At 29.9% G+C, this 14,757-nt stretch overlaps 1 protein-coding gene across 1 annotated transcript; it reads left to right on the forward strand.

Annotated features, from left to right (window-relative positions):
- The first annotated feature begins 11,149 nt into the window (after positions 1-11,149).
- On the forward strand, positions 11,150-12,128 carry LOC128132475 (uncharacterized). The gene is made up of 2 exons (XM_052769069.1): positions 11,150-11,594; positions 11,662-12,128. Exons 1-2 carry the CDS (start codon positions 11,150-11,152, stop codon positions 12,126-12,128), a joined length of 912 nt encoding a protein of 303 aa, XP_052625029.1.
- Positions 12,129-14,757: the final 2,629 nt, after the last annotated feature.

Genomic DNA, 14,757 nt, shown 5'->3' on the forward strand with positions numbered 1-14,757 from the left:
TAGTAACTCCAATAAAATTAACTCCCCCTACATTTATTTTCTAACTATAATCAAATAATCAATTAATCAATCGCTTAAATACCATTAAATGTCAAAGGAATATTACTAAACCAGGCGAATGTCCGCGCGTTGCGCAGAAACACCTATATAGTCGAAGTCTTTACAAATATATGATTTTTTAAATATAACAATAACGTTGTTGTTAAATTTAATATAATAATTTGTATATACTAAATTGATATAATATATTGATTATTTTGAATTATATGATAATATATACATTTATTATAACTTCATAATCTCAATCGTTTGAATGAATTCTACCCGCGAGTTACACATGAATAAAATTAAATATAATATATGATTTGATGTTATTTATAATTGTTTTTATTGTTAATTAATTTTTTAAAACTTATTTGCTTAATGTTTAATTTCTATCATTATAATTATTTAAAACATCAAACATTGTTTTTTTTATTTTAAAGCTAACAATATAATCATTTATATAGAGTTATTTTTAACTATTGTTATTGTAAGTTATTTTAAGCTATTTATTTGAAAACTTTTAACGATTATAAAAATATATTTAAGAAATATTTTAGTTAAATTGAAATTACAATTTAGTTTTTGCTTTTATCATTACAATTTATCACTTTTAACTATTTATAAAATATTCTTTAGTTTTTTTAAATGGAACTGAAATTTATATTTGAGTTGACATTTTAATGCACAGAAACATCTATATAGTTGAAGTCTTTACAAATATATATATTTTAAAATATAACACTAACGTTGTTGTTAAATTTGATATAATAATTCGTATATTAATTTGATATAATATATTAATTATTTTGAATTATATGATAATATATAAATCTATTATAACGTCATAATCTCAATCGTTTGAATGACTTCTACTTGCGAGTTACACATCAATAAAATTAAATATTATATATGGTTTAATATTATTTATAGTTGTTATTTTTAACTAATTTTTTAAAATTTATTTGTTTAATGTTTTAATTTCTATTATTATAATTATTTAAAACATCAAACATTATTTTTTGATTTTAAAGGTAACAATATAATCATTTATATAGAGTTATTTTTAACTATTGTTATTATAAGTTATTTTAAGCTACTTATTTGAAATTTTTTAACGATTATATAAATATATTTAGGAAATATTTTAGTTAAACTAATATTACAATTTAGTTTTTGCATTTATCACTTTTAACTATTTACAAAATATTATTTGGTTTTTTTTGTGGAACTGAAATTTATATTTAAGTTGACCTTGTAATGTTATATTTAAATTAATAATTTAAGTATTTTGTCCAAACTGTTCAAAAGTTATAGCTTTAAACTGATAATGGTTTACATGCAACAACATTTTAAATCTAATAAATTAAGTATAATATGTTAAAATTTAAAGTCATAACTTTATAAATAGAAGTAAAGATATTATTTTAAAATTGAAATTTAGTCTATTTATGATTACACTTTAGGTTTGATATTTATTTAACCTTATTAACCAACTTACAATCATTATTAGAAAGACACTACAATTTATCACTTTTAACTATTTATAAAATAATCTTTGGGTTGTTTAAGTTAAATAAAATTTATATTTAAGTTGAGCCTATAATGTTATATTTTAATTAATAATTTAAGTATTTTATACAAATTGTTCAAAAATTATACCTTTAAAATGATAATGGTTTACATCTAACAATATATTAAAACTAATAAATTAAGTATAATATGTTAAAAGTTAAAAAAACATAATTTTATAAGTAGAATTAAATATACTATTTTAATATTGAAATTTAGTTTATATAGGAATACACTTTAGATTTGATATTTATTTAACCTAATTACCAAATTATAATTATTATTATAAAGAAATTGAAAAGTCATGGGAGTTTCAAATGAATGTGGTGAAAAGAAAAAAGAATGGGAGTTTCAAATGCATGAGATGTAAGAAAAAATGATAGCTTTATAAGTATGTATGATTAAGAGGAAGAAGAAGAAAATTGTTATTTCGTAATATTTCTTTTTTTTTTTTTAATTTGTGATAATTTCTTTTTTATATTTTGTACTTTACTATGGGAATTGGTTTTTTCACTTGTTATTTTTATTCATCCACTTCAAAATTAATACATGGACAATTATACTATAACCCATTTTAAGTTTAATTTATGATATCGAAGAAATCAAAGTTTTTGAATTAATCTCGATCTCTCGATTCTCAAAAAACTATCACAACCAACATGTGCTTATAACGAAGTGTTGCCCTCTATGGAAAGAGACACTTTTTTGGGTATATCCAACATGAAATCATCGCATTTCACCATATCTAATTGAAAATGGATGAAAACATATTGAATCAGATGTTTTTAGAATCTAAGTTTTAAGATGACAATCAAAATCGAACCCATTTATTTGCGACAATTGTACACCAAGGTATGAGCGAGATAGAGAGAGGAGGGGGGGGGGGGGGGTCTGGTGTAGAGACAGTTTGATCATATACAGGTCGTGCCCTCCATTATATATGAAGGTCCTGCGTTGAAGCTCCTGTTTGAATAGCTCAAACAACATCTAGTCCGATTTGATTCCAATGTTCTCGTACTAAAATACAAAATCAAGAATTGGAGACTCCATAATGATCCAAGTTTCAATCAAAGATTTAAATCCATATGCAATTGAATATTGCACTTTACATATGCATCATCAGTGAAGAAATGGAAACATTGGTTTGGTGGGATATGTATCAGCTGAAGATTGATTCAACTTCACATAGAATTGAGGGACTATTCATCTTTCACCTCTCACATTTGTGTTTTCATATTGCTCAATAGCTACATTAACCGGATCGATATCGGCTTCGTATACGTTGTTTATAATAAAGTTGTAAATTCCATTAAACTCAGAACATTTGACCTTCATATCTCACCACTTCATGTAACAAAGTAAATTTCATACCAAAATTTTTCATTTTCAAACACAATTAAACACATGTCATATTTCTCAAAAATCTCAATGTCAACATCAACACATTTTTTTCAAAAATTGTTTATCACAGTTCCAGAATCCTCTAACAACATATCTCCAATGCGAGTGTGTGTACAATCAAGCCGAGGCATTCCCGCGATCTCTTGGGAGTACCTGAAACACATAACACATAACGCGGTAAGCAGGAAGTTTAGTGAGTTCCCTAAAATACCACATATATCGCCTTAGCCACTCGAGGCTAACTCAATATGATCCTCCGGTCATTGTGTTCCAGTGGAGACCCTTCGGTCCCACAACTTGGGTGGACCCTCCGGTCCTAACTCAGTAAGCTCATAAATATAATACTCAACATAAATCACAATGACATAATGCAGAATATTGCAATACACAGATAAGCACATAAGACACCTCAGTCACACAAAGATACCACTCATGGTAAGTATAGTGAGAAGAATCACCTCGTAAAGCTAGTGAATAAAAGTCTCGTACTCGGAAATCTCGAACTAGCATCCACCTAACACATTGGATAGTCATCTCTAATTAATACTCTATTCATACTCAAATATCCCAAAGGTTGTTCTCTTTTTCTCTCTAACTCTTGGAATGGGTAAAAGACCATTTTACCCCTCCATGGTCTCCATTACTCATGTTGACTAAACCCTAAACTCAATAGAAGTCAAACTCGAGTCAACAATCTAGGTTTGACCTGACTCGCCGAGTGCACTCATGTGACTCGTCGAGTCCACTCGTTCCCCAGAAGTCTTCGCGAAGGTCCAGCTCGTCGAGTTAACCCCTAACTCGTCGAGCTACAACATGGCCAGCTCATCGAGACAACCCTAACTGACTCGTCGAGTCGGCTCATCGACTCGGCGAGTCCATTCAGACCCAAATCATAATTAGATGATTTCAAGGCAGAAAACCTCCTCACACTCTAGATTTATGCTCTCAAGGCTCGTTTATCACGTAAAGCCACGAGCTTTACGTTCATGCATGGCACTTAGGGCTTGAAATGCCAAGAACATGCTCTATTAAGGGTTTTTCACTCAAGGCTCTATTATGGCTGAATAAAGCAGGGACCTTTGGACTCTAGTGACCTCACAAGGTCCAGATCTGAAGTCCAAATCTCTATATGTGCTTAATACACTCAAAGCCCCAATATTAGATAGAAAAGAAGCCCTAAACTCTAATAACATGAGATCTACCCAAACTAATGAGAAAGGTATAAACTTTATACATTTTACAGAAGCTCTTGGATGAATAACAACAGATCTAACAGCCTCCTCTTGATCCTTGCTTGAAATCCTTCTCTTCTCTTCCAAAGATGCACCAAGATACTCAATATTAGCTCAATACTCTCTCTATAAGCTCAAAGGCGATTGGGGTTTCTCTCAGTGAAGGTAAGCAACTGATGAGCCGCAAATGAGGCTATAAGTGCCCTTAAATAGGCCCCAAACCCAGGGATTTAGGGTTTCTCTTCACAGCGTCTACTCGGCGAGTCGACTCCCCGACTCGTCGAGTAGATCATTAATCCTACGTGACACAATGTGACTCTACTCGACGAGTTGTAGCACCAACTCGTCAAGTTGCTCAATAATCCTTAAAAATAAATAAATAAACCACATACATGGAAGTCCGGATGTTACACTTCAAACATATTTCATCAAAATTTTGAATTGCACAACCCACTAAACCATGGAAAACACTTTCAACATTTCTCCAAAAAGAACCCGAAGTTTGACTAGCGCCTTCTTCCGAAACCGTCACCCATGCTTGTGCTAATTTCTCTTCTTCTTCTTCTGACCATTTCTTATTTTTGGAAGACATGGTTTTTAAAGGACCAAACAACAAAAATGTATGATGACTAAAGGGAGAAGAAATGTGTGAAAATTAAGAAAATGAGTGGTAATATTTATAGGTAAATATTGAAGGAAGATAAATAAATTGAAAGTAGTCGTTAAGAAGGAAGGAGGTCAAACGAGATTTAAGGCAAAAAATGAATTGATTGGCCGTTTGAAATCGTTCTCCGAAGCATGAAGGGCCACGACCACAACCCACCACGAACCACCGGGATGGTGTGCACAATCGTGGTTCGTGGCCACCTAGACAACGACCCACTAATTCATGGCCACCATACCGGATGGTAACGCCAAAGGAGGAAGGCTTTCGTTGTGGTAATCGTCATTTGGAAACATATCAGTTTGGATTTTTCTCTCTTAAATATCAAAAATTAAGAATAAATAGGTGAAAGGGTATAAATGTTCATACGTTAACTTTTCTGTGGGTGAATAAATAAAACCCGTGGGAAAATCACCTCCCTTTATTTATATACCGAAAATGGTCTCAAAACAACATTCATTTGATTGCAAAACAGATTTTCATATTATATAGAAAAAATCTTTACTATCTAGGTTCCACAAACGTTACGGTTATTTCATTCTTGGTATCAAACCTAATAATACTCTACAGTACTACAATTACCAAATATAAATAACGCACACATTTTAATAAAAATACACATAAAGATAAAGAATTACCCAATTATTGTTTGGTATCAAAACTTTTAATAATCAACTTATTAAATTTTCTTATATTATAAAAAAATAAAATTTATTTTTCAATGTACTTTATTATATTAAATGCACCTAACATATACTACAATTGATTTAATTAATGAAAATACACCTAATCAAAATTTTCCAACATATATCACAAAATAAAGAAAAACAAAAAAAAAAATTGAATCAAATAACATATATCAGTCTATTTTCTTAAACCAGTTTGCTATCATCATACTATTCATACAAGAAGAACATTAATTTGTGGTGTTTATTTGCTTGTTGAATAAATTCATACATTCTTTTGTGGTTTTGTGGTTAATATGGTTGAAGATCTAAGGTATTTTTCATCTCTACTTTATTATTTATTTACTATGTTTAATATTTATCTCCATATAACCCAACAATTTATTCATAGTGGTAGGAAAATTCAAGTTGCTTTGTGTGATGATTTTGCATTGAAGTTGAACACCTATATATCGGTACATCAAAATGATAATGCCTCCGTTATCATCATCCTACGTATAACAAAGTTCAAGACTTTGAGGTGGTAAGAATATTTTTATTTTAGATGTCAATGTCATTACATTAATTTTTTTAATAAGATAAATTAATTTATTAGTTTAATTTTTATTTCCAAGCCAACCTCAAGTCGTTAACTGTTTGTTTGGGTCGAGATTGCATATAAATGATGATATGTCTTACATTTCAGAATTAAAAAAAAAAAAAACGAATGTCTTCTATAAATAAATAATAGCTTAATGTTTTGTATTTCATTATTCTTAAACATTAATTATTTATATTGTTTAATTCTTTTTCTTCTTATATGTAGTATTGTTGATATGGATTTGAATGTTGAGTCTTCCATTAATATTTAACAACTTAATACCGATACCGTTGTGGCCAAGGCAAAAAATTACTACCTCCGTTTTTCTATAAAAAACATTGATGATATTCCTGATTACAATGAGGTATACTTTACAATATTAATATTTTTCCATTAGTTTTAAAATTTATTCTGCATAACACGACGAATATATATATAAGAAATTAGTTTTTATATATTCTTTTTACAAATTTTGAACCAAGAAATAGGTTTGTCCATCATTGTTACTATCATTGGTTTTGATTTAGCCGAAGGCTGATATTCATTTTATTGTCATGAAGTAAGAATGATGATGATAGTAATGTTGAACAATTTACTTGTGATGGTTGCGGTGGAGTTTCTGATGTTTACGGCAAATAATTTTACATATGTAAGCTTATTGTGACATTAATATTTATTAGACTGTTTCCATATTTATTTTGGTGTCCATTAAATTGTTATTTATAATTTGTAGGGTGAGGGTCGTAATTCATGTTTAAGATGAAATTGGGTCAGCATCATTTGTATTTTTGACCGGTCATGTTAAAGATGTTATTCACCGCAGTAATCAGTGGTTGATGGAAAAGATATCAAAGGTAGCGTTAATATTTTTTTTTTGTATATTCAATATTGGAAACATTAACTATCGATTTTTTTACGTACTTAGCGATTATTTCTTTTAGTTTGTATACACGACAAGTCAATTGTATATTGTTACTACATTTTATTTTCATTGGGTTGTATTAACGGTCAAAATGTCTTATTATATTTTTCTTTAGGATCAAGGACGTCAAAATATCTAATGAGTTCAATAGCTTTCTAAATAGAAAGTTTGTTTTTAAAGTTCAGATTTCAAAGTTTAATCTCCAGAACATTAATCTCACCTACATTGTTCATAAGATGAGTGGTGATGAAGGTGTAGTTGGTGCGGTTTTCAAACGTTCATCTGCATATGAACAAGATAGTATTCATTCTGATGGTACTCCTATTAACAAGTGTCTTAAGGTAAAACGCCACTACATATAAGTTTGAATTTAAACATTGGTAATAAAAATATTTTGTTAACATTTTGTTATATTAATTTTTTACAGGATAAGAGTGTTTCAGTTGATGGTGACAATATTGATGTTATTGATCTTGATGCAGTCACACTAACAACTACTTCCGTCAAGCGGCCTATTGAGATTTTTACCACCACCGAATCTTTTGAATGGTCTTCTTCTAAAGATGGTGTTGTTGCTCCTATATTGAAAATCTCAAAAATGGAAAAGTTGGAATAAGTTTAACCCATTCATCATTATTTGGCATTTTACTTTAAATACTTTTGTTGAGAGTTTGAATTTGTTTGCTTATGGATTTGTTTGACAAGTAATTTTTTTGGTTTTGAATCTTATGTTTCTTTTCATTTAGTTTAAACACGACGGTGTTCGTGTTGTTTTAGACAATTTCATATTTATAATGACTTATTCATATGACTATTAAGTGTTACATGTCGTGCTTCTTATAAAGTGAATACAAAGCGGATTGTAGTTTCTATTTTGTTTTAACAGATTTAGTTAATAGCAATATACTTAGACTTTAATCTTTAATTTTTTGAATCTGTGCATTTATATTTTCTATTTTACAGGGATCATTTATGTAATTATTATTATTAGAATGTTATTAACAGAACTAAGGACCATTTTTTTTAATTTCAATTTACGTGCCCATTTTTTAAATAATAATGTTATTGTGTGTTTGTTTATGTTTTTTGCTAATCATCTGATTCAATAAATTACCATTTTTAAACAATTTAGTTTACATGGACCATTTTTGTAATTGTTATATAGTAGTTTAAAGGGACCATTTTAAACCTTGATGGAATTTGACAAAATAACATCCTACTTTCAATTGTTCTTCAAAGTGATTTGACCATTACCCCTTTATAACAGTGTACTTCTAAATCATAAACACAATCATATTTTGTTTTTGAAGAAGGTGGAATGACACATAACAGTGATAATGAAATTGTCTTTGATAGTCTTGTTGGCATTGTTGCGTCGAAGGAAACATGTAATATTTGTGTTCAGGTAGTCATGCTTTGGAAGCAGACTTAGGGCCCGTTTGTTTATGTCTGACCGGGACCGAGTCAACGATTTGGGTTGACTCGGTTAGACAATATGTGTTTGATAAGGTAGTTTTCTCATTCAGAAACAACTGGCTCAAATGATTCTCGGTCAGATCTTGAGGCGCTGCTGACTCAAAAAAATTACCTCCCTTCCCTCTTGTTTCTTTATTACCATCATGACCTAACAGTGAGACAACAAAGAAATTGGCTGCCATCGCACAAATTGGCCGCCATCGCACAACTCAGGAGATCATCGTCGTCCCTTCCAGTCCGACTATCGGCCAAAAGACTTCCCTCCGTTCCAGCTCTGACGAGAAACACATCAAAACAGGTTCGATTCTCGGTTTTTTTCGTGTGATATGCGTAGAATGTGATTATTCTTGTTGGTATGCGTAGAATGTGATTGAAGGGATTATCCACATGGTGTTTTTAGAAGATTTTTGTGTTTGTTGTGTTAAATGTGTTTAATGTCTGGATGTTTTTACCTTATTATGTTGAAACAATCAATCTTTAAAAGGAGAATGTTGCTTCTTTGCTGAATAGAATACGCTGGAAGGTTGTGATTGTTGTTCAACATTAATTTATTTGTTCTTTGTGTTTGTTTAACATTAAACTCTTCAATAAATTGTCAAAGTTCTAACTAGTTAATTTTAGAATCAAAATTCATCCCAAACAATTGTTTTACAATCCCTAAATAATTTTAGTTCTACATGTCTTTTACAATGGTTTAATGTTATAATGACAAATTTCCCTCAACTTTGACTTCAAAAGCAATTCATTTGATTCTAAAAGGTCAAACATTGACTCTTTCACATGTTGTTGTAATGTTATGTAATGTTATGAAATCTGAAACTATTTGTTTAAATGTTATGAAATTAGAATCATTATTTGCTCAAATTTATGAAATCTAAAACTTGGTTGTGTATAAGCTATAAAATCAAAAATCAGATTTTTTTTGTTTATAAGATATGGAATATGAAAGGTATGATGACAATATTGGTTTGGAACAAAATTTGAAATCTTTTTTTGTGTTCAAGCTATGTTGGTAATGTTGTGATTTTTTTGTTTATAAGCTATGAAAGTTGGAATTTTTTTTAATGTTAAGATTTTCTTGATCTTAATAAAACTTATGATAAATTACTTTAAATACTAATATTTTAGGACGTTGGTTTGGAACGAAAGTGAGGACAAAACTTTTCTTGATGCATGTATCCATGAACTAACCACTAATGGTCGTGAGGGTTCTGGGCTTAAGGCTAGTTCATGGAAGCTAGTACGCGTAAAATTTATGAACGAACACTGTAAAGAGGTTGATCAGAAGCAAATGAGAAACCACTTTGACTACTACAAATCAAAGTATGTTGCTTGGGTGAAACTAAAAAACAAAACCGACAATATATATGAACCTATAAAAAATAAATTTAATCTGACAGATGAACAATTAAAGGAAGAGGGAAAGGTAATATTTTTATAACAAATACTATTATAATTTTTTTTATAAAAAATACTAATATTTATAAAAATTGTAAACAATTGAACAAGTTATGTTGTCATTGAAAACTAAACCCCTGCTGTTTCCTGATCTTTGCACCCAACTATTTGAAGGGTCGACCTCAACTGACTTTCAAAGTTGGGGGACATCTTCTACACTCCCTCGTCCTGTAGAAGAGTTTAGTGCCCATGATTTTGATGATGATGTTCCAATGGAAACCTCAACACAACACGTAGGTGCAAGTGAAGAATCTTCGGGGCGTTCAAAAAATACGAAAGTTGGTGGAAACAAAAGAGTTGGTGGAAAAAAGAGAGATGCAAGGGCATTAGAAGTTGAAGAGGAGATTCTCAAGGTTGCAAGGTCGTTAGTGGAAAAAATGAAAGAATTGAAAAAAGTGAAATGGATAAGGATGTTGATGCGTGTATGGAGAAATTAAACAAAATGGAATGGGGAGAAGAAGATGAAAGACACAAGACCGCTCTTTTGCTATTTGGTGAAAGTGCTGATGTTAGAAAAGTTTGGTTATGAATTTCACATACTAGTTGTGAGTCGTGGGTGATGGGTGCGGGTAGGAAGTATGGTTACCTTTGATGGGTGCGGGTAGAAAAGTTTGGTTATTAGTTTTTTGTTGCATGACTTTTGGATCCTATGTTTGATACTTTTTTGGATGTTACTTTGGATGATGTTATTTGCATGACTTTTGGTTGTTATTGGATATTGAATATGACTTTTGTTATTTACTAGTTTTTTGTTTTATGACTTTTGGATGTTATTGGATATTAAATATGACTTTTGGTGCATGATTTTTTTTTACTTTAACATGTTACCTAATTGTTTGTAACAGGTCAAGTATGGTTTCTTATGGTTAAGTTGTAGCTTTTCTTTTACTTGTGTTTTATTGGTTGAGGTCAAACCGACGCAGACTAATCAGAATTCATAGAATTAGAGATAACGATTCAAGCGAGTATGTGTATACGCAAGATTTGATGTACAGAGACCCTACACAATGTTACGATATGATGTGTCTTACACAAGAGGCATTTTCTTTATTATGCAACCATTTTACCCAAAAAAATTGGTTGCAAGCTAGTAGGACAATAAGCATTGAAGAGAAGATGGCTATATTCTTACATGTTATAGGACATAATGAACGTTTTCGCGCGGTTAAGGGAAGATTTCATCACTTCACGCAAACAATTCATCAATGTTTTCATGAGGTCCTAACTGAAATGATGTGTTTTGCAAAAGAAATTATAGTACCAACAACTCCTAATCCAACAAGACATAACTCGGAACGACATAGACGGTTAAAAAATATTTTTTCCGGAGCAATAGGTGCATTAGATGGAACTCTTGTACATGCGGTTGTACCCGTTGATCAACAAACTCGTTATAGGGGACGAGGAAAAGGAGAATGTTTTCAAAATGTTATAGGAATTTGCGATTTTGATATGATATTCACCTTTGTTTGGGTTGGATGGGAGGGTATAACACATGATTCAAGAGTTTTGAAAGAAATTGCATTCAATTCGACTTCTAGATTTCCATTTCCTCCACCAGGTTTGTAATATTTATATAACTTTTATTATCTATCTCTTTATATAATATGTGTCACGTTCATTTGCAGATAAGTATTACCTTTGTGATGCCGCATATATAAACACACGTGGGTTTATGGCTCCATACCGCAATATTAGGTATTGGTTAGCCGATTTTAGAAGAGGCAGACCTTTAACTAGAGAAGAAAGGTTCAACTATGCTCATGCAAAACTTAGAAATGTTATTGAGCATGCTTATGGTGTTTTGAAGGCGAGATTCCCAATCTTAAAACAAATGGTTCCTTATCCTTTTACAGTGCAAAGAGACATTGTCATTGCTTGTGTCGCGATCTATAATTTTATAAGGAAATACAATATAGAAGATGACTTGTTTAGAAATTTTGAGGAGGACACTATGGTCACTCCTGACGTCCAAGGTGGGGGAATTGATAGAGAAAACATAAAAGGCATAGAATGGGGTCCAGAAGCCGTTGAATATATGTGTGTTTTGCGTGATCAGATTGCAAATCAACTACTTTCACCTACTTTACGTTAAATTATTATGTTATTTTAAATTTTATTATATTTTTATTTGGATATTAAATGATTTATGTTTAATTTACATTTTGTATGACATTTTTTATTTGTGTGTAATTCACATTTTGTATGACAATATGTATGTTTTTATAATTATTCAACAACTTAATCTGTCACTATATATAACAGAAGGGTAAAATAGTCATTTTTCATCACTCAGCACATTCAGTCAGATGTATAATCAAAGTATCAAACAACAACATTTCTTACTCTGTCAGGATTTCTTACCCAGACAGACATTTCCTAGTCAGCCCTTTCTCAGTCAGCAACTATCAAACGGGGCCTTAGAAAATCAACCCAAACATGGTGAGCAACTTGGACATGATTTTAGTGGACCAACAGGTAAGAATTTTACTAAACTAAAACAAACTAATACTTTAATTTATTATTTTAATTTTTATTTCCAGACCAACCTCAATTCGACAACTATTTGGTTGGGTCGATATTGCATATCAATGATGATTTGTCTTAGATTTTAGATATCAAAAAAACGTATGTCTTCTATCAATAAATAATAGTTTAATGTTTTATATTTTTGTCATCCCTTGCATGAAGACTGTTATAGTTACTTCAACAACTCTATTTACTAGAGGTGTTGGCAAAACTGTTATTTCCATATGTTAGTCAAATGGACATTTGCTTACTTTTGATTTATTATCATATCACATTAGACAAAGTGACAAACCTCAATATTACAGATGCACTCATTAAAATTAATAAGGTATAAGTTTTGTTTAGACTATTATACTGATTATTTAAAATTAATATATACTTTTAGTTTAAAATTTGATATACATTATGTATGTTAGGAAATTAAATATAAATATGTCGTATAGAACATAATATAATCTTAAGACTCGTTTATAGGTTAAAATCTATGTAGTACACATGTTGATAACATAAATGAGCAAAAATAACAACATACTTTTAAAGTATGTTGCTATAAATGATAGAAATGGTTCATGTTACTATTTTTTGTTAATATTTTTTTATATATGAATTTAAATTTCATAGCCTCTCTCCTAGGTTTTTCTTGATATTCAAAGTTAGTTGCTATCAATAGACAAAACATGCATCCTTTCTAGGTTGCATGTGAACTTAAGGGTTTAAGTGTTTTTTCGCCACATGTAATTTTTGTTTATAACCTAGAAAACTCATCAGTGGTATCAGAGCCATAAGTTTTCTATTTGATTGTACACTAAAATGAATTGATCAAAAGAAGTATAAGGGATTAGGATTACATTTGAATTATTTAAATTAATTGTTTAATTGGTAAATAATTATTTAATCCATGAAATTAAATTATTTAATTGAGAAATATTATGATTTAAATTTATTTAACTAGCAAAGAACACGAGGCTACGCCGCTTTTGGAGTAATATGGGAAAAATCAGCAAACATTAAAAGATATGTGCTGAAATTGTAAATCACCACAAATAGGGAAGAAATTCGACAGCTCTAAAATTAGATGTCAAAAGTGTACAACCAAAAGAAGGGTCACTGGTGGAAAAAAGCCAAAAATTTTGTGGCAATAATGTTAAAGTTGTCAAACTTGGGAAAATATGGTGGCAAAATTCTAAATGAGGTTTTTTGTGTTTTTATTTCAAAATGTAAATTTTTTTACTACAAGGACGAAAATTGTCAAATTCATTACAGATTTGTGGCAAAAACACCAAAATGTAAAACTTTTGACTGCAAGGACTCAAAGTGTCAAAGTCACTGATGATTTGTGGCAAAAACCTAAAGACACAAAAACTTAATCAAAACGCAAAAATGTAAAAGTTTTGACTTTATGGACGAAAAGTGTCAAATTCAGAAAACATTTGTGGCAAAAACAAAAAGCCTAAAAAACCGTTCCTCAGCTCCTTTAGATTATATATATATATATATATATATATATATATATATATATATATATATATATATATATATATATATATATATATATATATGAGTAGGATCAAATGAAAACACTAAAAAAGTTGAGAATGTGAGAACAAAGTATATTCATTAGCGATTCCATGTATTCATTTGTGGAGAAATGATAAATTTTTACATATTTAATTTCAATTGAAGAGAAAAAACATATTCATGTTGTTTGTGCGTAAAAATTATCATTTATCCACAAATGAATACATGGAATCACGAATGAATATACTTGTTCTCGCGTTCTCAACCTTTTAGGTGTTCTAATTTGATCATTTCCCTATATATATATATATATATATATATATATATATATATATATATATATATATATATATATATATATATATATATATATAATATTATTTTTTTAACTAAGATAAAAGATTAAATAATCATTTAGGTTAAAATTAATTATTATTAATTGTTTAATTCGAACAAATTAATTTTAAGCCCTCGTATTTTAAAAACTTTTAAAATACACCTTATACGATATATATGATTAAAAGTTTAATATATTATATGTATAAGATAAGTCATTCAAATCGCTAGTACACCTCATTCACAAAGTCATATACTAAGGGGGGGGGGGTGTTAAGGAAGCGGCCTATAAAATGATCGTTGAATGAGTGTGTATTATAACCCAACGCTCCTTTGTATAG

Source organism: Lactuca sativa, chromosome 2, assembly GCF_002870075.4.
Source record: "Lactuca sativa cultivar Salinas chromosome 2, Lsat_Salinas_v11, whole genome shotgun sequence".
NCBI lineage: Eukaryota > Viridiplantae > Streptophyta > Magnoliopsida > Asterales > Asteraceae > Lactuca > Lactuca sativa.

Bases quoted from the DNA above. Each gene is read 5' to 3' on its own strand.
- LOC128132475 (XM_052769069.1), top strand. From the start codon at position 11,150: ATGGCTATATTCTTACATGTTATAGGACATAATGAACGTTTTCGCGCG. The intron at 11,595-11,661 runs GTTTGTAATATT...GTTCATTTGCAG, and splicing joins ATTTCCATTTCCTCCACCAG to ATAAGTATTACCTTTGTGAT.